The following is a 27629-nucleotide window of genomic DNA, read 5'->3' as shown; positions in this document are numbered from 1 at the left end:
TCCATTGTCTTTAGCCAGAAATGGTTGAAAAATGAATTGCTAAGAGAAGTTTGTATGTTCTTCCTGTGACTGCATAGATTTCCTCCAGGTGCTCCGGTTTCCCCCCACATTCCAAAAAGATGTATGGTTAGGGTTGGTGAGTTGTGGGCATAGTGTGTTGGTGCTGGAACTGAGGGCTGCTAAGGCAATCCTTCTTGATTTTATTTGATACAAATGATGCATTTCACTGTACATGTGACACATAAAGCTAATCTTTAATCTTTATCTTTAAATGTCCTGCCTTGCTTCCTTTAACAGCTTAACATATGCTTCATCCTGCTAATTTATCCACATTCAAAGAGCTGAATCCTTTCTGTCACACCATGCTTATCCCATGTAATGTATTACACGTATTGCTTCCTTTACTACAGTATCAGCATTATTCTCCTTTCTTGGCTTTTCTACTTTCTCAAGTTCAAGTTCAAGTTCAAGTTTACTGTACAGATGTATACCTCCAAATGAAACAATATTCCTCCGGACCAAGATTCACAACACATTACATATATCTCACACACATAACACAAAAAGCAATATTCAAGTAAATTAACAAGTAATTGCATATATGATACAATTTAAAAGTTTACAATATAACACTACAAGTGTTTCATGAATGATGAGATGTAGGTGGTTCAGTAGTCTCATGGCCTGGGGGAAAAACCTGTTTCTCATCCTAACCATTCTTGTAAAAGAGATTGTTGAACAGATGGGAAGGGACATTTACAATGCTAAGGGCCCTGTGTATGTAGCACTCCTGATCAATATCGCTGATGGGTGGAAGAGAGACCCTGATGATCCTCTTAGCTGTCCTTGCAATCCTTTGTAGGGACTTATGGTCAGATGCCTTGCAATTCCCATACCAGATAAAAATGCAGCTGGTCAGGACATTCTTGATGGTGCTCCTGTAAAAACTGGTTAGAATGAGGTAGGGAGAGCCTCAATCTTCTCACAAAGTGGAGACACTGCTGTGCTTTCTTGACCAAGGAGGTAATGTTGGAGGACCGGTTGAGGTCTGTGGTCCATCTCATCACAGGGCTTTAAATTTAAGTCTTGCCCTTTCTCTTTGTTTGCCATTAAAGAGGTAAGCACCGTGCATTGCACTGAGACTGATGTTTCATGAGGTAGCAGTTCCAATCCACTTCTAGTAGAATTGTCATGCTCTAGTTTAGAACCTTTGCTCCAATTTTAACTTCCCAAATTTCCATAATTGCATTATACCTTTTAAAATTATGACCACTGCCACAAAATGCACCCCCACTGAAACTCCTTTCCCCAGCTCAGCTTTATTTCAGTAGAAAGTTTCATACCACAACTGATACACACAAAAATATGCTGGTGAACGCAGCAGGCCAGGCAGCATCTATAGGAAGAGGTACAGTTGACGTTTCGGGCCGAGACCCTGCGTCAGGACGAAGGGTCTCGGCCCAACACATCGACTGTACCTCTTCCTATAGATGCTGCCTGGCCTGCTGCGTCCACCAGCATTTTTTCTGTGCATTGCTTGAATTTCCAGCATCTGCAGATTTTCTCGTGTTTGCGTTGTTAATACCACAACTGATGTTGGCATTGCTCCACACTGTCGAAAGAAGTTTACAAAATGCCATCTCTCCTCTTTCCTGAATCAGGTTCTCGGCCTGAAATATCAACTGTTTATTCATTTTCCGTGGATGCTGTCTGACCTGCTGAGTTCCTCCAGCATTTCATGTGTGTTGCTCTGAATTTCCAGCATCTGCAAAATCTTTTGTGTTTATCTCTACTCTTTACACCTTTTAGCATCTAGTGTTCTATTGATGTAACAGAATTCCATTTCGTAATAATGAAGCTGATATTTTTGTTTTCTTGCTTTGTACTTTTCCCCATATTTCTTTATATTTTTTTCGTGGATAATATCAGTTTAATTACTGCTCTGTAATTGTTATGAGACAATTTCCAAAGTTCACAGAAGTGAAAAAAAATCAAACTTTTTTTCCAATTAATTTTGCTCATTGATGCCTTTTATGATGCAGATCTGAGATAATCACAGATAATTAAATGTCACCTGTCCTGTTAAACACCCCCTCTGAAAACTGGGCTTCACATGAATGATGTAGTAAAGTTCTTCTCAAAACCAGAGTATAATAAAAATGTACCACAAGCAGCACTGCAAACGTAAATCAAGATTGTGAAGAGCAAATCATAGAAACATAGAAAACCAACAGCACAATGCAGGCCCTTCAGCCCACAATGGTGTGCCGAGCATGTACTTACTTTAGGAATTACCTAGGGTTACCCATAGGCCTCTATTTTTCTAAGCTCCATGTACCTATCCAGGAGACTTTTAAAAGACCCTATTGTATCCGCCTCCTCCACTACCGTCGCCGGCTGCCCATTCCTCGCACTCACCACTCTCTGCGTAGAAAAAAAACTTACCACTGACATCTCCTCTGTACCTACTTCCAAGCACCTTAAAACTGTGCCCTCTCATGCTAGCCATTTCAGCCCTGGGAAAAAACCTCTAACTATCCACACGATCTATGCCTCTCATCATCTTATACACCTCTATCAGGTCACCTCTCATCCTCCGCTGCTCCAAGTAGAAAAGGCCGAGTTCACTCAACCTGTTCTCATAAGGCATGCTCCCCAATCCAGGCAACATCCTTGTAAATCTCCTCTGCACCCTTTCTATAGTTTCCACATCCTTCCTGTGGTGAGGCAACCAGAACTGAGTACAGTACTCCAAGTGGGGTCTGACCAGGGTCCTATACAGCTGTAACATTACCTCTCAGCTCTTAAACTCAATCTCACGGTTGATGAAGGCCAATGCACCATATGCCTTCTTAACCACAGAGTTAACCTGCGCAGCAGCTTTGAGTGTCCTATGGACTCGGGCCCCAAGATCCTTCTAATCCTCCACACTGCCAAGAGTCTTGCCATTAACACTATATTCTGCCATCATTTTTGATCTACCAAAATAAACCACCTCACACTTATCTGGGTTGGACTCCATCTGTCACTTCTCAGCCCAGGTTTGCATCCTATCAATGTCCCACTGTAACCTCCTACAGCCCTCCACACTATCCACAAAACCACCATCCTTTGTGTCATCAGCAAATTTACTAACCCATCCCTCCACTTCCTGATCCAGGTCGTTTATAAAAATTACGAAGAGAAGGGGTCAGAGAATAGATCCATGAGGCACACCACTGGTCATCAACCTCCATACAAAATATGACCCATCTACAACCACTGGTTGCCTTCTGTGTGCATGCCAATTCTGGATCCACAAAGCAAGGTCCCCTTGGATCCCATGCTTCCTTACTCTCTCAATGAGCCTTGCATGGTGTACCTTATCAAATGCCTTGCTGATATCCATATACACTACATCCACTGCACTACCTTCATCAATGTGTTTAGTCACATCCTCAAAAAATTCAATCAGGCTCGTAATGCACGACCTGCCTTTGACAAAGCCATGCTGACTATTCCGAATCATATTATGCCTCTCCAAATGTTCATAAATCCTGCCTCTCAGGATCTTCTCCATCAACTTACCAATCACTGAAGTAAGACTCACTGGCCTATAATTTCCTGGGCTATCCCTACTCACATTCTTGAATAAGGGAGCAACATCTGCAACCCTCCAGTTTTCCGGTACCTTTCCCCTCCTCATTGATGATGCAAAGATCATTGCCAGAGGCTCAGTAATCTCCTCCCTCTTCCCACAGTAGCCTGGGGTATGTCTCATCTGGTCCCGGTGACTTATCCAACTTGATGCTTTCCAAAACCTCCAGCACATCCTCTTTCTTAATGTCTGTATGCTCAAGCTTTTCAGTCGGCTGGAAGTCATCCCTATAATTGCCAAGGTCCTTTTTTGTAGTGAATACTGAAACAAAGTATTCATTAAGTATCTCCGCTACCTCCTCTGGTTCCATACATACTTTTCCACTGTCACACTTGATTGGTCCTATTCTCTCAAGTCTTATCCTCTTGCTCTTCACATACTTGTTGAATACCTTGGGGTTTTCCTTAATCCTGCTTGCCAAGGCCTTCTCATGGCCCCTTCTGGCTCTCCTAATTTCATTCTTAAGCTTCTTCCAGCTAGCCTTATAATTTTCTAGATCTCTATCATTATCTATTTTTTTGAACCTTTCATAAGCTTTTCTTTTCTTCTTGAGTAGATTTTCAACTGCCTTTGTACACCATGGTTCTTGTACCCCACCATCCTTTCCCCATCTCATTGGAATGTACCTATGCAGAACGCCACGCAATTATCTCCTGAATATTTGCCAGATTTCTGCCGTACAGTTCCTTGAGAACATCTGTTCCCAATTTATGCTTCCAACTTCCTGCCTGATAACTTCATATTTCCCCTTACTCCAATTAAACACTTTCCCAACTTGCCTGTTCCTATCCCTCTCCAACGCTATGGTAAAGGAGATAGAATTGTGATCACTATCTCCAAAATGCTCTCCCACTGAGAGACCTGACACCTGACCAGGTTCATTTCCCAATACCAGATCAAGTACAGCCTCTCTTCTTGTAGGGTTATCTACATACTGTGTCAGGAAACCTTCCTGAACACACCTAACAAACTCCACCCCATCTAAACCCCTTGCTCTAGGGAGATGCCAATCCATATTTGGGAAATTAAAATCCCCGTCATGTCAACTCTGTTATTACTGCACCATTCCAGAATCCGTATCTCTATCTGCTCCTCGATGTCCCTGGTATTATTTGGTAGTCTATAAAAGTCATAGTCATACTTTATTGATCCTGGGGGAAATTGGTTTTTGTTAGTTGCACCATAAATAATTAAATAGTAATATGTAAATTATGCCAGTAAATTATGAAATAAATCCAGGACCAGCCTATTGGCTCAGGGTGTCTGACCCTCCAAGGGAGGAGTTGTAAAGTTTGATGGCCACAGGCAGGAATGACTTCCTATGACACTCTGTGTTGCATCTCGGTGGAATGAGTCTCTGTCTGAATGTACTCCTGTTCCCAACCAAAACACCCATTAGAGTTATTGAGCCATTCCTGTTTCTAACTTCCACTCACAGAGACTCAGTAGACAATCCCTCCATGACTTTTCCTTTTCTGCAGAAATGATCAGAATAGATTTTAAAATCACTTGAAAATGGAATGACTCAATTTTACTGATATTGAAAGCATATGATCATAGTCCCACAATGGCAACTTCGGTTCAAATTGTTCATTAGTTCAATAACATTGCACATCTTTCCATAAATTTGCAACCTATGGAGAGACCTCTTTGTTTAACAGGTCCTTTTTCAAATTTTGCCGCAGAAAGCATCTCCCTAATCTCCAAGCGTGGCATGGAAGAGTTGGTTCTGGCGAGATATGGCTATCATATCAAATGGATTAATCTTCTATCCAGAACACAATTTACCAATCTACTATAAGTAAGGCTAGATTTGATATTTTGATGCACAAAGAACTGATGTTGAATCCTCTTCTGAAAAATTCAGAGGAAATGACCAACTAATGTTCAGCTGGATACTTTAATCTGGGTTGGTCTAAATTTCATCATTTTAGTATAAATTAGCATCATGATTGGTACAGTATTGTGGGCTGATTGGCCCATAGAATACTGTACTATTCTATGTTCTATTTTTTCAACTGTTAGCAAATTATTTGAAATGTGCAAAATTGGAAACATAGCTTGAAATTACAAGGTAAGGTTACTGTCCTGACAGTCCTTAAATTGACTAGAAAACATATCTCAGGCTATTGTTTCACAAGGCGAATTTACATTTCTTTCAAAACAAGATCAGCCAAACTAAGAAATGAAGGAAGCAGGAAATGGAAGGTCACATCTGTGATGGAAGAAAAAATAATGTTTCATAGCAGTGACCTCAGAACTGGAAGTAAAGTTAAAGCACTTAGGATGCAAGGGTTGGGTGGGGGGATGTGGAGGTATTGTTGCAGGAATAAACAAAAGGGAAGGTTGGTGATGGGGTGGAGGCTTAACTGGATAGAGAATGCTTGAATCACTTCAACTAAGATTCTGTAATTGTGAAGACATTTATTTGAGCTGACTCCAAAAAGAATATCATATGCCTAAAGGATAGATAATAATAAATAGCATTAGTTTTAGATCAGGGGCCCTCAACCTTTTTTGCACTGCGGACCGGTTTAATACTGACAATATTCTTGCGGATCGGCCGACTGGTGGGGGGGAGGGGTGTTCAAATAGGGTTAAACTCACCTCAACATGTCTTTTACAGTTAGGGTTGCCAACTTTCTCACTCCCAAATAAGGGACAAAAGTAGCAGTCAAATCCTGGGCCACTTTACTCCAGGAAAGGCTACCATGACCATGAAACCTTGCGCAGGCACCTGTGTGAGCATGCGTGTACGTGCCGATTTTTTCCCTGCACAAATTGGTTTTGCCTTCATCTTCCCGACTACTGTATACTGTACCTACGTTATTTCTACTTCATATAGACTGTGTATTTATCATATCATTCCTGCTTTCACTATATGTTGGTGTTATTTATTTTAGGTTTTATGTGTTATTTGGTATGATTTGTTAGGTTATTTTTTGGGTCTGGGAACGCTCAAAAACTTTTCCCATATAAATTAACGGTAATTGCTTCTTCGCTTCACGAAAGGTTTCATAGGAACGCTCTACCTTAGCGGGGAAAATACGGGACAAGGGTGGTCCCCTATGGGATAAACCAATTTAGCCCAATATACGGGATGTCCCGGCAAATATGGGACAGTTGGCAACCCTATGTTCAAGTTCAACAGTGTGTGACAGGGAATGAGGAAAGGTGCAGCTGACTCATATCGTTTCCTCATGGCCTGGTAGCATATGCTTTGTGGCTTGGTAGCGGTCCGTGGCCCAGTGGTTGGGGACTGCTGTTTTAGATCACTCAAACCGCCATCAATGGATGCACAGATGTATAGATTTCAAGTAAAAATTTTATGTACAAGAGCAGGGAAATTTTTTTTGACAGTTATCATCAGTAAGAATGGGTTGCTAGAGCACTTGCTAGATCTAAGTGGACTGGAATTGTTGAAATTAAGATCAAATTGGTCCGAGTGCAAGATTATTTTGTGAAAGCATAATCTTACACTTTTGAAAATGGATGGGTGGAACAGTCCCTGTTACTAAGGATTATGTATACTGCTAATAGCTTTACTTAAGAGTAAAACTTCTTTTTTAACCATAACACTTTGAAGAGCAAATTAATCTCCTGTGCTCAGTTTCAAGGTAAGACTTTGTAAACCTTTTTCATTATCAGATCTGTTGTTCTGATGAAGGGTCTTCAACCCAAAACCTTGGTTCTGTTTCTCCTTCCACTGATGCTGCTTGACTACCTGAGCATTTCCAGCATGTGCAGTTTAAAAAAATGTTTTCATTATTGTTCTCATTCTCATAGTGAAACAGAGGCACAAATATATTGAATTTATACTTCATTGGTATCCCAGTGTATGTAACAAGATTAGCACAAAATTAAAGGCTGTGATTCTGTGTGAGCAAGTCATATTTCAAGATTTTTAGTTTTTTTTCATTGAAAGAAGTTGAGGTTAAAACAATTTTTAGTGTGCTTTTAAACAGACTTGAGTTTGCCCAATTTTTCTGAAAAAAACACAACCTTCTGCAACAGCAGTTTGTGTATTAAATCCAGATGGGCCAGTTATGGAATGTCTCAGTTCTACCTCCAGACTAACGAAGGAAGTGATCCTAGATTAATTAGCTAAAGTTGATTTTAAAAGATCCCACACATCAAGGCAGAGAGAGATTAGCTTGTTTTGTTAACAGACTTCATGGCAACTAACTGTCAGTTCTTCAGCCCTCTTCTAGCTTGGGAACACAGAATAAACATAGAAAGGATATAGTGCTAGCTGAGTATTTTTTTGAAAGCAAGAAACTGTGATTTCTTGGCTGGAGACCAGAAGCTATTTTACATATTATATGTAAGTTCTCCATTTGCCCTGGTGGGATTCAATCTATGACCAAAATTTAAGGTCAGAGTAGTCTATCAACTTTTTGAAAACACGTTCAGCAAGCATGCTGAGTGAGTGACCCATCATGTTATAGCCTTTTGGTCTGAACATATAGTTTAATTTTTTAATTCTTCATCAAAATGTAGCCTCCTTGTATCACTGATTTTCAGTATCCAGTTTTTCTTTCCCTCTCCTGATAATTTCAGGTATTATTTGTTTGCTATGCTATTTTTACTTCCTACAAATATGCTTCACCACCTCCCCCACCCCCTCTTTTTAAGCCATCTTCAACATCACTTCTGTTTTTCATTTTCTCCTAATCTCCACTTTTTGTTCTGTTTGCACGCTTACCCCACAATTTATCTACAATTTACACCCTCTTTCATTTCTAATGTCTTTCATTTTTAACAAAACATAAGTCTTGTTCCTATTTCCACAGCTGCTGTCTGATGTGTTGATTATTTCTAGCATTATATGTTCCTGCTTCAGATTTCTTACATCTGCAGAATTTTGCTTTTGAGCATTGTACCCTAGTTCAAAGGTTTCAAAGGTTCATTTAATATCAGAGAAATGTATACAATATTCATCCTGAAATGCTTTTCCTTTGCAACCATCCATAAAAGCAGAGGAGTGCCCCCAAAGAATGAATGACAGTTAAATGTTAGAACTCCAAAGCCCACGCCAGCAGTTCCCCTTCCTCCCGCGCGTAAGCAGCAGCAAAGCAATGATCTCCCTCCCCCTGAAGCAAAAAAAAAGCATCAGCACCCACCACCGAGCACTCAAGCATGCAGCAAAGCAACAGCAAAGACACAGACTTGCAATACGCCAATGACTACTCGTTCACCTGGCATTCAACATACCACAGGCTCTCTCTCTCCCTAATAAGGCAGAAAGAGGTGTCTCCGTTTCACAGCGAGAGGTGAGACATAACAAACAACTCACTGCCTTATGGTTAAAGATCCATTGCATCAGTTTTTCCGAGCTCCGTGCCCAAAGATCTCAGGCCGCTGGGCACACAGCCAGAGATCTTCCAACTCCCATGACACACTGATTTCCTGCCGGGACACCGACCTTTGATATGCCCGACTCCAGAGCCACGAGACCCCGAACTCCAAAGGCGAGCTAAGCATGTCAAATAACGGCCAGTCGTGAAACCCCGAGAGCAGGTCCCATTCCCACAAAGAATCGAAGTCAGTATGTAACTCCAAGTCAGGGTCTTCAAAAGAACCCTGAAAGGGAAAAATAGAGACATTAAAGATGGAAATAGAACTGTTTCCGAAGATACAAAAAAAGGAGTCACCGTTTAGCGTCATCTAAACTCCGCCTTCTTCTAAAGTCTTTAATTATCAGAAAGTGTTTCTCACTCTTCTCTAGTAACCAATTTCCCCCGGGATCAATAAAGTATGACTATGACTATGACTATTGGTTCCACAAATACCTTAAAAGCTTCAATCAAATGGCCTGTTGTTTAATTAGTTTGTAATTTAACCACCATAAAGCTTGATACATTTACACTAGGTTCCCCCCAAACCCAATACAGGTGTCCCCCGCTTTTCGAACGTTCGCTTTACAAAACCTCACTGTTACGTAAAAAAAAAAGCAGCGCGCAATAAAAAATTCAGCACGCGAAAAAAATCACCGCATGATAAAAGGCAGCCGCTCTCCCCCGGATTCGGAACTGCATAGCTTTAACACGTGCCTGTGAGCAGCCATTTGCAAGATGAGTTCTATGGTGTCGGAAAAGCCTAAAAGAGCTCATAAGGGTGTTACACTTAGTGTAAAACTAGACATAATTAAGCGTTTCGATCGTGGTGAACGAAGTAAGGACAAAGTGAGTTTGGCTTGTGGAAGCTGACAAAGATGATGTTGAAGAGCTTTTGGCATCCCATGACCAAGATCTGATAGATGAAGAGCTGATGCAATTGGAAGAGGAAAGGATAACAATCGAAACCGAATGCAGTAGCAAAAGTGAAGCAACTACGTGAGATTTTCGCTGCAATGATAAAATACGACTTTAATTTTGAAAGGTTACGTAGGTTTAGGGGATATTTGCAAGATGGTTTGAGTCCTTACAAAGAACTGTATGATAGAAAAATGCGCGAGGCTCAGCAGCCAAGCAAGCCTTCCACATCAGCCACAGCAGACAATGAACCTCGACCTCCGATATCGAGGCGGGCAGTCATAGGAGAAGATGGGCTGCCTGCTCTAATGGAAACAGACGACGAGATGACACCCCAGTGTCCCACCACCCCAATACCCAGGCCGCGGACAGATACTGTACCGATTTGCGGAGAATGCAGCAGTAGCCGGGAGGCACACAGCACATCTTTAAGAAAAAAGCCGAAATAAACACGCTAATTAATTAGGTGCCGCCCCACACGTAAATGTCAGCCCAGATCAAAGGCGATGCAATCAGCAATCGGCACTGATCTGGGCCGACAATTATGTGCCGGGCAGCACTGTACATACATTATTTCTACTTTATATCGGCTGTGTATTTTTACGTGTTATTTGGTATGATTTGGCAGCTTCATAGCTTGAAGGTTATTAGAGAGAGTGTTTTTACCAACAGCGCTTGCGTGAGATTTTCGCTACGGAGAGCAGTGCAGTAATGATTGTGGAAAAGTATTTTTACTTTATAAGTATTTTTACTTTATTTATCATATCATTCCTGCTTTTACTATGTGTTACTGTTATTTTAGGTTTTATGTGTTATTTGGCATGATTTGGTAGGTTATTTTTGGGTCTGTGAACGCTCACAAAATTTTTAAACAAATGGTAATTGCTTCTTCGCTTTACGACATTTCGGCTTATGAACCGTTTCATAGGAGTGCTCTACCTTCGGATGGTGGGGGAAACCCTGTATGTCATTTCAAAGATATGGTGCCCCAAGCTGCTGACAATGCCTTAAGTGTGATCTAACCAGGGTATATCAGTAGCATTACTTCTGTTCTCTTGTGTTTTTGTTGCTTTCTATAGCTGCCCATTATTCCCAAGCTTTATTTCTAACAGCTTTTCACCATTTAGAATGCTTATTCTGTATAGACCTGAAAGAGATGACCTCGTGTTTGCTTATACTGTATTGAGATCTTTTTGCCAGATTTGTTTAATGACTTAATCTATTAAAATTTTTGTTATATAATGCTGACGGCTATATTGCCTGCAATGCCAATTAACTTTCTGTTGTCTCCAAACTTAAATATGTAGCTTTATGGAGTATCTTTTAAGTAAATAGTTGGAGCCTGAACACAAATTATTGTATATATTCACTTATCACCACCCCACCCGTAAATGAAGAACAATTTTTACTCTTAGGTGTGACAAATTTAAGATTGGTGGAGAGCTTCTTAATGTAAACTTCATTGTAGACTTCTGGAGAGGGAAACTAGAGGTCCATGAGCCAGTACTCATTGGAGGATCAGAGGTGGAGAGGGTCAGTAACTTTAAATTCCTGGTTGTCACCATCTCAGAGGACTTGTCCTGGATCCATCATATAAATGAAATTGAAGAAAGCACAACAGTGCCTCTGTTTCCTCAGTCTATGAAGACTCGGCATGACATCAAAAACCTTGAAAAACTTCTGTAGATGTGTGGTCAAAAGTGTATTGACTGGCTGCATTATGGCCTGGCATGGGAACACCAATGCCCTTGAGTGGAAAATCTTACAAAAGGTAGTGGATTAAACCCAGTATATCATGGGTAAAGCCCTCCCAACCATAGAGCACATCTACATGAAACGTTGCTGTAGAAAAGCAGCATCCATCATCAAAGATCCTCACCACCCAGGCCATGCTCTTTTCTCACTGCTGCCATACTTGATATTTTATTGTCGCCAAACAATTGATACTAGAACGTACAATCATCACAGCGATATTTGATTCTGCGCTTCCCGCTCCCTGGATTACAAATCGATAGTAAATATTAAAAATTTAAATTATAAATCATAAATAGAAAATAGAAAAATGGAAAGTAAGGTTGTGCAAAAATAACCGAAAGGCAGATCCGGATATTTGGAGGGTACAGGCATCAGGTAGAAGGTACAAGTGCCTCAGGAATCACACCACCAGGTTTAAGAACAGTTACTACCCCGAAACCATCAGGCTCTTGAACAAAAGGGGATAACTATACTCATCTATTGAAATGTTCCTACAACCAATGATCTCACTTTAAGGACTCTTTATCTGGTTATTTCATGCTCTTGTTATTTATTGTTATTTATTTATATTTGCATTTGCATAGTTGGTTGTCTTCTTTGCTTTTGCTCTTTCATTGATCCTGTTTACAGTTACTGTTCTATAGATTTGCTGAGTATGCCCGCAGAAAAAGAATCTTAGGGTTCTATGTGGTGACATGTATGTACTCTGATAATGAATTTTACCTTGAACTTTGACCTTTTAAAATCATATTGGTTTTAAAATGTAACACATTTTAAAGTCCACCATATTTAAAACTAATTACTGCTCCATGTGTTTATATTGTTTTATCATCTTTATCTTTTATTTTGTTAATGATAGATACCATTCTGATAGTTTGCATCTGGAAGCTCCCAAATGTTCCTTTGAAGGTCAAGAAGTTGTCCTTAACATAAAGCAGTGCAGTTGCAAATTGTATGTAATCAGTAAATAGTATTGTCAAAAAATAGTCGATAACATTGTATTTCTTAATGAAGTAATGTTTTATGCTTTTTGTGTTTTATTTACAGTAGATTATACCATAAATATCACCATATGACAGGACTTCCCAACCTAGGGTCCATGGCATAAAAAGTTTGGGAACCCCTGCCATGTGGTATTTCCATTGTTAGAAGTTAAATGTCAGGCCCAAACAGTACTGGCATGTCCAGTTTACAGAAGATCCTTTCAAATTGTTAATGCTCAGTGCTTGACCATTTAGGCAGGATCATGAAATCTGAAAACTTCTTCCTAAGTTTTCAGTTCCAGTGAGCAGCATAAAGTAAGCAAGGAGATTCAAATTTCTTGTTCTGGCAGAAAATCAAATGGGCCAACCGCCTACTATTATTTTAATGACAGTGCTGCTGAGAGACTGTTTAATGAGCACTGAGCCTAATTGTTATTTTTGACAAACAACTAAGCATTATGATTGCAACTCTGTTTTAGCACTGGCTTTGATTTCAGTACACCCATCAAATAAAATGTGAATTGTGAGGTAAAATTGATTGGTACAACAGATGTAAGCTCTGTTCTAAAATACTTTTGCATTGTATTTTGTTATTTCAATTTCCAGCTAGATTGTGATCTGAGTTCTCTTTTTTTTTTGCTGCTGGAAGATTTATGTTTAATCTTTTTTTACATGCTGCATAACTAAAGTAATCAGGTTAAACAATAAAAAGTAATCAAATTAATGAAATAAGACTTTTAGATACTATCTGTAAACAAACTTAATCAGATTAATGTTAGACTAGTTTGAACAACTCCGTTATGCTTTCATGGGATTTGTTGGGTTAGCATAACAAAAAAGAGTGCACTGCCAGCCACAATTATGCTTTCAGTAAAATTAATGGATGGAATCGTGCAATTGAAGAATGCACGGGTTTTTTGCACAATGTGTTCCCAATTAATGTCATTGTGTGAGTTGTGTGCACAAGTGAGTGCAATCTGAATTATTGGGATGCCTTGGCAAATGGAAGGGATCCTGCTCATCTCTCCACTAACTTGAGTTTTTAAAATTGACTATAATGGTTGAGAGAAGAAACTAGGAAAAAATTGGACCAGATGAAAAAAGTGTGAGATATAAGCTACAGCTGTCCTTACTGGTTCCTTATTTCTGTCGTAATCTTACGATATACAGTAAGTTTATAGTAAGATTATAAATTTAAATTACATGTCTATAGTAAATCCCTTCTGCACACCCCCCCCCCGCCCGGCTTTCAGGACCATCATATCTTTCATGCAAAGTGGTGACTTCAAGCATATGCAGTACTTTATTATGGTCCAAATATTGTTTTATATAGCCTTGACCAATAAAATACAGTATACAATTTACCTATTCATTTCCTTCTTTTAAGCGGAAAATATTTGGTCTGAGCTTTCACTATTTCCTCCTTTGAATACCTCTCACTGCTCTTCCATTTCTGCTGTGATGTGGAATCTTTGAACATACATACTCATCTCACTCAATTCCTCTATAATCAGTCTGAGCACCGGTCCCTCACAAGGCTATGTACTCAGCCCCCCGCTGTACTCACTGTACACCCATGATTGTGTAGCCAAGTTTCCATCAAACTCAATATATAAGTTTGCTGATGACACCACAATTGTAGGCTGTATCTCGGGTAATGGTGAGTTTGAGTACAGAGAGGAAATTAAGAACCTGGTGGCATGATGCGAAGACAATAACCTATCCCTCAACGTCAGCAAGACGAAGGAATTGGTTGTTGACTTCAGAAGGAGTAGTGGACCGCATGACCCAATTTACATCGGTGGTGCACAAGTGGAACAGGTCAAAAGCTTTAAGTTCTTCGGGGTCAATATCACAAATGGCCTGACTTGGTCCAACCAAGCAGAGTCCACTGCCAAGAAGGCCCACCAGCGTCTTTACTTCCTGAGAAAACTAAAGAAATTTGGCCTGTCCCCTAAAACCCTCACTAATTTTTATAGATGCACCGTAGAGAGCATTCTTCTAGGGTGCATCACAACCTGGTATGGAAGTTGTCTGTCCAAGATCGAAAGAAGCTGCAGAAGATCGTGAACACGGCACAGCACATCACACAAACCAATCTTCTGTCCTTGGACTCACTTTACACCGCACGCTGTCGGAGCAGTGCTGCCAGAATAATCAAGGACACAACCCACCTAGACAACACACTTTTCATCCCTCTTCCCTCCGGGAGAAGGCTCAGGAGCTTGAAGATTCGTACGGCCAGATTTGGGAACAGCTTCTTTCCAACTGTGATAAGACTGCTGAACGGATCCTGACCCGGATCTGGGCCGTACCCTCCAAATATCTGGACCTGCATCTCGTTTTTTTTTTTGCACTACCTTACTTTCCAATTTTCTATTTATGAATTATAATTTAAATTTTTTAATATTTACTATCGATTTGTAATCCAGGGAGCGGGAAGCGCAGAATCAAATATCGCTGTGATGATTGCACGTTCTAGTATCAATTGTTTGGCGACAATAAAGTATAAAGTTATTTTATGGCCTAATATTTTGCTTGTAGTTTCTTTGCCTTTCTCATCTGCATATAATTCTCAGCACTTTCTATAGATGCTCTGAAACTTTGAGCATTCTGTTTGCCACATCCTACCATGGATAAACATGAGATTCTGCAGATGCTGGAAACCCAAGCAACACACACAACATGCTGGAGGAACTCCCCAGCTCAGGCAGCATCAATGGAAATGAACAAGCAGTCGACGTTTCGGGCCAAGACCCTTCTTCAGGACTGGGAAGGAAGCGGGAAGACACCACGATTAAAAAGGTGGGGGGGAGGGGCAAGGAAGCTAGCTGAAAGGTGATAGGTAATACCAGGTGAGTGGGAAAGGTAAAGAGCTAGAGAGGAACGAATCGGATAGAAGAGGAGAGTGGACCATAGGAGAAAGGGAAGGAGGAAGTCGAAGAGTTGGAGGGCAGCTGAGATCACAGAGGGGGAATAGTACCCTGAAAACTGCTCAGCATCCAGTGAGGAGGAATGATGAGTCTAAATTTGTATGTTCCTTCTATTAATGGGAGCATTTTTTTGTCTGTACACTTTCACTGTTTTTACACTACTTTAAAGGATGTTTGAAGTACACATTTGTGAAATCAGATCTAAACTTGGTAAAAGATTGCCATACCTCAATTTACAGAGAATCTGTCTTTATCTTTATCTTTATCGAAAAATTTGATGAATCCTACTGATTCTACTGAATCCTACTGAAGCAAGGCTGCAGGCCCGGATGGTGTCAGCACCAGGGTGCTCAAAGCCTGTGCCCCTCAGCTATGTGGAGTAGTTTGCCATGTATTCAACCTGAGCCTGAGCCTCCGGAGGGTTCTTGTACTGTGGAAGACGTCCTGCCTCGTCCCTGTGCTGAAGACGCCGCACGCCAGCGGCCTCAATTACTACAGACCGGTGGCATTGTCCTCCCACATTATGAAGACCCTGGAGAGACTTGTTCTGGAGCTGCTTCGGCCTATGGTCAGGCCACACTTAGGTCCCCTCCAGTTTGCCTACTAGCCCCGACTAGGAGTTGAGGGTACCATCGTCTACCTGCTGAACCGTATCTACGCCCACCTGGACAAGCCAGCGAGCACTGTGAGGATCAGGTTTTTTGACTTCTCCACTGCATTCAACACCATCCGCCCTGCTCTGCTGGGGGAGAAGCTGACGACGATGCAGGTGGATGCTTCCCTGGTATCATGGATTCTTGATTACCTGACTGGCAGACCACAGTACATGTGCTTGCAACATTGTGTGTCGGACAGAGTGATCAGCAGCACTGGGGCTCCACAGGGGACTGTCTTGTCTCCCCTTCTCTTCACCACTTACACCTTCGTCTTCAACTACTGCACAGAGTCTTGCCATCTTCAGAAGTTTTCGGATGACTCTGCCATAGTTGGATGCATCAGCAAGGGAGATGAGGCTGAGTGCAGGGCTACGGTAGGAAACTTTGTCACATGGTGTGAGCAGAATTATCTGCAGCTTAATGTGAAAAAGACTAAGGAGCTGGTGGTAGACCTGAGGAGAGCTAAGGTACCTGTGACCCCTGTTTCCATCCAGGGGGTCAGTGTGGACATGGTGGAGGATTACAAATACCTGGGGATACGAATTGACAATAAACCGGACTGGTCAAAGAACACTGAGGCTGTCTACAAGAGGGGTCAGAGCCGTCTCTATTTCCTGAGGAGACTGAGGTCCTTTAACATCTGCCGGACGATGCTGAGGATGTTCTACGAGTCTGTGGTGGCCAGTGCTATCATGTTTGCTGTTGTGTGCTGGGGCAGCAGGCTGAGGGTAGCAGACACCAACAGAATCAATAAACTCATTCGTAAGGCCAGTGATGTTGTGGGGATGGAACTGGACTTTCTGACGGTGGTGTCTGAAAAGAGGATGCTGTCCAAGTTGCATGCCATCTTGATCAATGTCTCCCATCCACTACATAGTGTACTGGGTGGGCACAGGGGTACATTCAGCCAGAGACTCATTCCACCGAGATGCAGCACAGAGCGTCATAGGAAGTCATTTCTGCCTGTGGCCATCAAACTTTACAACTCCTCCCTTGGAGGGTCAGACACCCTGAGCCAATAGGCTGGTCCTGGACTTATTTCATAATTTACTGGCATAATTTACATATTACTATTTAACTATTTATGGTTCTATTACTATTTATTATTAATGGTGCAACTGTAACAAAAATCAATTTCCCCCGGGATCAATAAAGTATGACTATTTACCAGGGCGTTACACTTGTAAATTGGTGACTTGAGTGTGTGTGTGTGTATATATATATATATATATATATATATAGTTAAGTAAGTATGTAGTGCAAAAGATAGGGAGCAAAATTAGTGGGGTGTGTTCATGGATTGTTTAGGAATATAATGGTAGAGGGGAGAAGCTGTTCCTAAAATATTGAGTATGTGTCTTCGGGCTCCTGTACCTCCTCCCTGATGGTAGTAATAAGAAGAGGGCAGGGCCCAGTTGGTGTGGATACTTAGATGGATGCTGCCTTTTTGAGGCACCACATCTTGAAAATGTCCTTGATGCTGGGGAGGCTAGACCCATGATGGAGCTGGCTGAGTTTACAACCCTCTGCAACTTTTTTCCAATCCTGTGCATTGGCTCCTCAATACAGACGGAGAAGACGGTGTTCTCCATGGTAAATCTGTAGAAATTTGCAAGAATATTTGGTGACATACCAACTCTTCTCAAATTCCTAATGAAATACGGCTGCTGTCATGCCTTCTTTGCACTTGTATCAATATGTTGGCCCTAGGACAGATCTTCAGTGATGTTGACACCCAGGAACTTGAAACTGCTCACCCTTTCTACTACCGATCCCTTGATGAGGACTGGTGTGTATTCCCTCAGCTTCCCTTTCCTCAATCAATTCCTTGGTCTTACTGACGTCGAGTGAAAGGTTGTGTTGCGACACCACTCAGCCAGTTGATCTATCTCATTCTGTATGCCTCCTGAGATTCTGCAGTTGTATCATTGGCAAATTTGTAGATGGTGTGCCTAGCAACACAGTTATAGGTGTAAGAGAGTAGAGCAGCAGACTAAGCATGCATCCTTGAGTGTTTGTGTTGATTGTCACTGAGGAGGAGTCATGAGTTATTGTGGCTTGCAACTACAAATCTTTGAACAAGATGTTTTTCTGGTGATTATTTCTCAACTATACTATTTCAAGCAAACAGTGCACATAACATCTTGAACTTCAATTCCTTGAATTGAGTGATCATTTTTAGTAAAAGTTGTTGAAAAAGACTTGCATCTAAAATAAGTTCAAGTTAGAACATTTGCTAATATGAAGTTGTTGCTTTCAACATATCCAAGTCATTCTGGGTTGTCAGGGAAATGGAATTTAAACTTTTGTTTTTTGAAGAAAATAATTGTACTTGACAAGCTCTTGGAAATGTATCACAAAGTCTTTATTCTAGCTCTGTGACATAGCAATCCCAACAGTGTTTTATAGTAATGTAAAAACAGATCGGCATTTTATAATGATGAGGTCATGGAGCTGCCATGGGATGCAAGCTGTGGTTTGGGTTGTGCTGGCTACTGATGGATCAAGTGTACAGCAGGGTGAAATAATCATTAACAGTAGGCTAAAACCTCAATGAGGATCTACAGTATCTAATTCTTGATCATTATGCAAGGTTAAGATTGCCTGAAATCCTGACAAGAATGTTTGTGGTATTAAGAAAGCTAGATTATTTCATTTACAAATATTTTTAAAAGTGGTGTGTAACTCTTTATTTCTAAGTGGCAGGCATGAGAAACCTTAGTGTGAGCAATTACATAATGTGAATTGGACAGAACTGCACTTCATGTAGTGTGGAAAATTATCAAGGTACAATATTCCTGTCCCTATGACTTGATTGTGCCCAAAGCAGGCAAGTTGCCCACTGTACAACTCTCATTTAAATCTCCCTGCTGGAAAGAACCTCAGCATTTCTGGCAATGAAAAGTCTTATGTAAAGACTTTTCATGCGATTATTAGTCACATTTTGTTTTATTGGGGAGTTTGGTGCAGCTGATCTCTAATGCTTCCAGAGGCCTCAATAGTTTAGCAGTAACTGTTGCAAAATACTGTATGTTGATGAGTGTTGAGCTTGCTATTTTGTCATGGTTGCTTAAGTGATGGCCTCTGTGGGCATGAAGCATAACCACTAGCAAATGTAGAGGGCCTGAAGGCATGGAATTGCCAGGGGACCCTGAAGGAAGTTATACCCCTTCTAGTGCTCCTAGGATTGGGGTAAGTAGAGGCTAATGCTTTCCTTCATGGTGACAAAGATACCACAGTTATTTCTCAAGCCAAAGCTCCACAATATCAGCAATGTCTGGACTGTTCTTTCTGCATCAATGAAGTCCAGGATCACCTTGAGCTATTTATATGTTATTTTAGATGGCAACAGCCATATTGGCCAAATACAAATTCCCCTATTTGCAACTCACTGCTGCACCATGATCATAACTGGGGCTCTCTGCTTGAAGGCGAGCTGTTTCTTCGCCTTCATGTTGAGTTGAGAGTAGAACCATTATGGACATAATACTTCTTGTGAACTGGAAGCTGCATCTGAGAGTCATTTTGTAATGTGCAGCTTTTCTGTGATCATGCGGTGAAAGTACTCATGGTCAATACCATGTATCCAAAGTGCTCCTGTGGCTACTTCACTCTCAGCTAGATTCAGAATCAGGTTTAATATCACTGGCATATGTCATGAAATTTGTTTGTTTTGTGGCAGCAGTACAGTGAATACATAATTTTTAAAACTGATACATTACAATAAGATATAGAAATATTATAAATTAAATACTTCAAAGAGAGAGAGAGCAAATACAATAGTGAGGTGGTGTACAAGGATTCGTTGTCTGTTCAGGAATCTGATGACAGAGAGGAAGAAAATGAGTGGGTGTCTTCAGGCTCCTGTACCATCTCCTTGATAGTAGCAATGAAAAGAGGGTATGTCCTGTGTGATGGGGGTTCTTATGATAAATGCCGCCTTTTTGAGGTACAGGTGGCCCCCGTTTTCCAAACGTTCGCTTTACGACACCCCGCTGTTACGAAAGACCTACATTAGTTACCTGTTTTAGCTAACAGAAGGTGTTTTTACTGTTACGAAAAAAGGCAGTGTGCGCCCGAGCAGCTAAGCTCCTCCCCCGGAACTGAATTCTAGCCGCCATTGCTTAAACACGTGCTTTATCTCGATTTATTTGTGCATCCGTTAGCAAGATGAGTTCTAAGGTATCGGAAAAGCCTAAGAGAGCTCATAAGGATGTTACACTTAGCGTAAAACCTGAAATAATTAAGAGTTTCGATTGTGGTGAACGAAGTAAGGACATTGTCCGCGCGTTGAACTTGCCTGCGTCCACCATTCGCACTATTTATATGCCGAGAAAGAATCCTGAAAGCTGCCGATGTTACTGTTGGTTCTGCTCGTAGCAAAGTGGTCTCTCTTAGTTGGCGTCCAATGATGGATAAAATGGAAAGTCTATTGCTTGAGTGGATTGATGGGTGTACAAACCGTGGTGTTCCATTAAGTTTTCTTATACTTAAGGAGAAATCAGTCAGTCTTTTTAATAAGCTGAAACAGAAAGCACTGGACGATGGTGATGAAAGTGTTGCGAAAGTGGAATTTGAAGGTAGTCGTGGGTGGTTTGATCAGTTTCTGAGGTGAGGGCAGCTTCATAGTTTAACGTTTACCGGAGAGAGTGCTTCGGCTGATACTGAAGCTGCCGTAAAGTTCCCAACAGAACTAAAGAAAATAATTACAGAAGGTGGTTATTCGTATAAGCAAGTGTTTAACTGTGACAAAACTGCAATTTATTGGAGTCTTCCCGATTCCAGTAAGTGAAACTACACTGTACATACATTATTTCTACTTTATATAGGCTGTGTATTTTTATGTGTTATTTGGTATGATTTGGCAGCTTCATAGCTTAAAGGTCACTGGAGAGAGTGTTTCTGCCGAGAGCGCTTCCGCGATATTTTCGCTGCGCTAGACAGTGCTGCAGAAAAGTATTTCTACTTTAAATAGGCTGTGTATTTATCATATCATTCCTGCTTTTACTGTATGTTACTGTTATTTTAGGTTTTATGTGTTATTTGGTATGATTTTGTAGGTTATATTTTGGGTCTGGGAATGCTCAAAAATTTTTCCCATATTAATAAATGGTATTTGCTTATTCACTTTACGACATTCTGGCTTACAAATCATTTCACAGGAACGCTCTACCTTCGGATAGCGGGGGAAACCTGTATTGCCTTTTGAAGAAATCCTGTATGCTGGAGAAGTTAGTGCCCAAGGCAGAGCTGGCTGACTTCTAACCCTCTGCAGCTTTTTCTAATAAGAGTCTTTGGTGACATATCAAATCCCCTCAAACTCCAAATGAAGTATAGGTTCTGCCATGTCTTCTTTGTAATTACATCACTATGTTGGGCCCAGAATAGATCTTCAGAGATGTTGACATCCAGGAACTTGAATCTGCTCTCCGTTTCAACTGCTGATCCCTCAATGAGGACTGGTGTATGTTCCATTTGAATTCCCCTTCCTGAAGTCCACAATTAATTCCTTGGTCTTACTGATGTTGAATGCAAGGCTGTTGTTGCAACACCTCTCAACCAGCTGATCATCCTCACCCCTGTACACCTCCTCATCACCATCTGAAATTCTGCCACAGTAGTTGTGTTATTGGCAAATCTATAGATGGTGCCTGGGTACACAGTCATGGGTATGGAGAGAACAGATTGGTGGATTAAGCACGCATCCTTGAGGTGAGTTAGTGTTGATTGCCAGTGAAGAGGAGATGTTATTTTCGATCTGCATTGACTGTGGTCTCCCGATGAAGAAGTCAACGATTCAGTTGCAGAGGGAGGTACAGAGGCCCAGGTTTTGGAGCTTGTTGATTAGTATTGAGGTATAATTGTTTTGAATGCTGAGCTGTAATCAGTCTCTGCCTGTACGCTGGATGTATAAGTACAGCCAGGTGATCGGACTTGCCAAAGTGTAGGCATGGGATGGCACAAAAAGCATTTTTGATGCTGGTGCGACAGTGGTCAAGTATGTTGGCTCCTCTGGTTCCATGGGTGATATGTTGCTGGTAATTGGTCAGAGACTTCTTCAAGCTGACCTGGTTGAAATTCCCCACAATGATTGAGAAGGCAATAGGCTACACTGTTTCGTGACTGTGATTACACTGTTCAGCTTCTCCAGTGCCTGCCTGACATTGGCTAGGGTTGGAATATACACCGCTACCAGGATGATGACAGAAAACACCCTCACCAGATCAAGTTGTCTATCGTAAATGAGCCACCATGTTGGCTGTCTGGAAAGGAGGACTACTGTCATGACTTCCCTGGGCTTCTGGTTGTGTTGCAGGCCAATGATACACCAAAGTCAAATGCTGAATGTCATCAGGATCCTTGAGGTGACATTCTATTGTCCAAGTTAATCAGGAGTGCCCTGCAGTACGTGCAGATATTCTCATTGTCATATAGTCCACAGTTTGGATTTGTGAGAGTAAAGCTTTTTATTTCCGGATTGTAAGAAAGAAATACCAAAAGATGACAGCCAAGACGAGTTCCTGCTACATACACTATAAGTGGGTTTCTCCTAGCCTAGGGATTCTCTTGAAATTCACACTGCACAGGTTCTGCATGTAGATGGAAGCACATTAGGGACTTGCACAATACAAGTTCTTGCCACCATGTGGATTAGGAGCTTCCAGTGATGGAGGAAGAATAGTAGCAACTTTGCCTTTGGCTTTGTGCATCTATATGATTATGCCAACAAGATCCTTATCAATCTTTGAAACTGCTCATTTATCTTTACTGCTTCATGCTCCTAGGAGCACTACATTTGCAGACCAATGTGTACTATACCAGGCTTTTTTCAAAGGCAGCATATAGATATTTGTAGATGCTGACCTTGTATCCAACAAAGAGACTTATACCTTCGATGTTCTAATGATGTTGATTGATGTGGATACCAAAATCTGGCTGAGGATTAAGGAACTGTGGATTTGTGACATATTGACCCAAGGATTTTCACCTTGTGATCACAGTGAAGCTACGTATCACGTGGTGTTGACAATGGATGATGAGCTGGTGCTCCACACTTGCTTATATGTGCTGTCCTGACCAGACGTTTAAGTCAATTTTTGTGACCTTAGGGCTACATCTGCAATGCTTTACTCTTTACATGTTTTTGTCCACCTCCAGCTAACAGTACATCACTCAATGACAGAGTCGGAGGTAGTTTCTACAACCCTTGGTTTAAAGCACTTCTCTTTGGCTTGCAAAAGATTTGAAGGTCTCTGTCATTACATCGAAGGCTTGCTTCTTGTATATTCAAATCGCTTGTGCAGCCATCTGAGAGCGTCTTAGTTGTCAGTGACTTCCAGCAGTACTGTGAAATAATGGTCAACTTCCTTTAGACTACAGGTTTGTCATTTAAGGCAGGATCATTTTCGGGTATGTACAATGTATAGGTTAATGAAGATCTCTGAACTTTAATTTAAACCTACATGTTTCCTTGTACAAAAATGTAAATCGCAGCACTGTTTAACTGTATATTTTTAGATGCTGAGATGTTTCTAGCCCAACATCATGTTATAAAAATTTTAAATTAACACTGATGGTTCAGCAGATACTTGGGAATTTAGTCTACTATATATAGCCTTTATATTCCTGAACAAAGGACATGGTGCAGAGGTCAAAATTAAGCCTTTTCATTAGCAGGAAACTGGTGTATGCTTTAACTATGTGACTTCGAGTGATTGCATTAAATGCAAAGTGCAGTCACACTCCAGCTACTGGCCACAGACAGTGGACATTGTACGTCTCTGGCAGAACCAAGTTAAGATATTGGCTGCACACTACCATGGGTCACACTGAGGTCAGCTGCATTCAATCTGTGACTTACTTAAAGTGTTAGGAGATTGGAGGCTGGAGCATGTACTCTCTTCTAATAATGTAAGTGAAATGTCTGTATGATGTGTCCAGAGGTCAGTAAACCCACCTGGACACTTCTAAAAGCATTCTTTGTAACAAACTGGAGATAAAGCCATCCTTGTGGATTCAATCTCATGAGGCTCCCTCCTTGGGGAGCATTTCACATCTTAGATTGATGTGCTTGAGAATCTCACGCCTACTGCACTTTAATATTGGTGCACTTCCTATTGCTGGGAGGCACTTTGTATAATTTTTTTTGTTTTTTAAAACTACATTCTGATGTTTACATGGAAAATGTGCTTTTAGGGGAAGAATTATAGGGGCTATGTAACTAAAATCAAATCCTTATTTTCTGACCATTAATATGGTTGTGAATTGTGAAGCTGGTATTTTGGTGGTTTTATTCCCTTTCCTCCCTTTTACTATATGCAACAAAGCTGTGAAATTTTGTAGTTTTAGAACAGGCACTAATGTGTTCTCTGGTACTGTTTGGGATAGAGCATTGAAAGGAACAGATTAAATATTGACTGCCTATTGCCTCACTGGTACACGGACAGCAATATATCCTTACATATATATGCAATATATGCTTACAGCCTGATACACTGTAAAGCAAGCTGACCAATATTATCATAATAATATTCTCAGCATATAGTGTGATACATTGAGAACAATATTATGGCAATATTGGTTGGCCTATTATTGTATAATACTTCAGTTTGCTGCAATTCCCTATGATCAGCAATTTCTACTAACAGAGAAATAATTATTATGTTATTTGAAGATGCATTTTCTTTTGTATTTATGTTACACTGTAGAGCCTTTTCTGATTCTGGTGAATTTTTTGATCAAGTACTTATCCCTAACAAATAAATCTCGACAATGCTAGTCTGGCATTTTGTCTGATTAGGAGTGTGTGGGGGCCATCATTGACCACAGCTGGTAAGTGCAGGAAGTGCAAGGTATGGACATATAATAATAAAAGGTTCAATTCCGAAGTTGGATGCAGGAACATGAAGCCCATTTGTTTATGCGCATAGATCTTTGAATGTTACTATGCAGGTTGAGAAAATAGTTAAGGCTTTTATAATCATGGACTTCATAATGGAGGCATAAATACAAAAGTGAAAAATATTACAATAAACTTTACTAGATACTGCCTCAGATGATTGTAATATTCTGATCAGCCCTATGGGATGTGAGGGACTTGGGAGAAAATACTGAAATTATGTACAGGAATGGTTCCTGGAAAGAGGGGCAATTGTAGAAGAAGCTGGACATATTTAGATTGTTTTCTGTCAATCTGCTCTAAATAATGAGGAGTTCAGATAGAAGAGATGAAAATAGTTCCCATTATTACCAGTGGACACAGATTTAAATTGAAAGGCAGTACAATAGAAGGTCATTTGAGGAATAATGTCCTTGCTGGCCAGCAATTGACATCTGGGATAGATAGTTGAGGCAGATTCAGTTGTATTTACTCTAGAGAGCAGAGAAGATTCAAAGAAAGAGGATCAATATTTGTGGGAAAAAAAGCACAGTTCTACTGGGATAAGGAAGAATAATGATATTATCTGAATTGCTTCCAGAGTGCCAGCATAGATTAAAGGAATAAACGATCTTTGTTATTTTAGCATGCCAGTATGAGCCATTGAGGAATGCAATGCATAACTTATATTATTTTCCTCTCTTATAGGGCATTCATATTGCATCTGCACACATCAAAAATGCAATTTAAGAATAGATTTCGAAAAAGATGTGAGATCAAGTTTATGATTAATAAAAAGATATGGAAAAGAAATTGCAAAGAAGCACTCAAGTAATTAAAGCCGGAAGAGCATGTATATTAAAGAGACAGCTTTTATATATTAGACTGCGCAAATATGTTAGGTAGTTTTAAGTCATTGTAAATAACCCATGGTGTGTATAAGCTGTGTAGTGTTATGTGTAAATCCTAATAACAAAATACTCAAAGACTGTACTTAGCGGTACTTGTAGTTTGATGGAATTAGGTGGACTGCATTTAGTGTTGTGTGAGATCACAGACAATAAATAACAAATACCATTTTAAGGAGTGGTTTGTATTTAAGTCAGTATGTTTTTAAGGAAATATATCAATGAAAAGTAGCAACATACTTTGTTTATTTTTCTCGAATCTAACTGACTTTGGACATGTTTCCTTCTCAAGGTATGTAGAAATGCATTCCTTTAGACATGTTTCTGAAGGTTACGCATATTCATTCTGGGCAGATTGTTAAATGGATGTAAAATTTGTAGTGGCTTGAATTGCAGTTGACCCATAGTGTGCCTTATGCCTACCACTTGTATTTTATTTATTTAATATCTTGTCACTTACCTGCTAAACTGTGTGTAGTACTGATTGACAATATGTCTTTCACCTGGCAGTTTCAAGTTTAATTAAATGTGATTTATTTAATGTGTGTTGGAGTTTTCACTAAGGATAGCTGAGATGAATGGGTAGAAGTCTGTACTAGTTTAGTGTATTGTGGTTTTACATGTAGTGTATTTATTGAAAAACAAGACACCTTGTCTTTCAGTTGTAGATGGTTAGTACAGCTGCTTTCATGCAGCACAACAAATAAAGTAATTCAATCCGCCTCCGTCACAGTGGGCCGTTTAGTTAACTGCTTCCATCTGTTGCCTGCTGTTCCCCTCACTTACGACCCTCTTCCTCTCTTGTCCCAGCCCCCCTGAGGAAGGCGAAGTTTGTGGAAAGCCCTCGAGTCCCAGAGTCGGAGCTCAGCTCCCCAACCAGAACCACAGCCAAGAAGCCAGACTTGGATACTTTCTGCCCTGGTAAGAATGTACAGGGTTCAATTCTCCACCAGTTAGCAAATTTGATAGTTATATTATTGGATAGGCTGGTACATACGTCTCTCAAAAACAATGCCAAAATCTGTGATATGTGTGGAGCTGTAGTAATCTTTGCAGTGGATGATGTTTAGTGTATAACAATAGAGAGAGGACAAGAAGGAATTGAAGTATGTTGCTGACAAGAGTACTGTTTTTTTTAAACTGAAAGTTGAATCTGTTATTAATTGCATAGTACATTTATATAATTAGTTTCAGAATGCCTTAGTTTAGAGTTGTCACTTCTAGGAATTGCAATGTAAAAGTACCAGTTTGATCTCTGTGCATGCTTGTTGTGATAATGGTCTGGTCTGGTGTAGTGCATGTGGGATAGTTTAATCATACTTCAGGCATACATTTTGTTTTCTATGAGGGGAAAGTGCTTGCTCAGCTCAGAAAATTCATGCAGAATAGTCATATTTCTTTTTGTGACCTGGGTAAATTAGATATTTTGCAAGTACATTTTTGAATAGCAAATAAAAAGCTTTGATACAGAAATGTTTAACCAAGGAATTCAACAAAATAAAAAGTGTACTCTTCATCGTTTACTGCAGTGCGCAGTTTATTTCATGCAGTAGTTTGTTATTTCTAAAATACCTTGTAGAATATCCTGTGCAGAAATGCTGTTGGAAATGTGGGATCCACAAACA

The 27629-nt window shown here is 40.5% G+C and overlaps 1 protein-coding gene across 5 annotated transcripts in view; it reads left to right on the top strand.

Moving 5' to 3' along the window:
- Positions 1 to 27629, top strand: part of LOC140191404 (protein TANC2-like) — a 745351-nt gene that overhangs the window by 399196 nt on the left and 318526 nt on the right. For 4 of the 5 annotated variants that reach the window (XM_072248798.1, XM_072248797.1, XM_072248800.1 and 1 more), the window contains one exon: positions 26815 to 26925. The exons of the other annotated variant lie outside the window; for it this stretch is intronic. In XM_072248798.1, the coding sequence (XP_072104899.1) occupies positions 26815 to 26925 (111 nt within the window). The remainder of the gene's footprint in view (positions 1 to 26814; positions 26926 to 27629) is intronic. 5 annotated transcript variants of the gene reach the window in all.

The sequence above is a fragment of the Mobula birostris genome, chromosome X, assembly GCF_030028105.1.
Source record: "Mobula birostris isolate sMobBir1 chromosome X, sMobBir1.hap1, whole genome shotgun sequence".
Lineage (NCBI taxonomy): Eukaryota > Metazoa > Chordata > Chondrichthyes > Myliobatiformes > Myliobatidae > Mobula > Mobula birostris.
The sequence above is the reverse complement of the archived record's forward strand: the minus strand, read 5'-3'. Positions and strand labels throughout refer to the sequence as shown.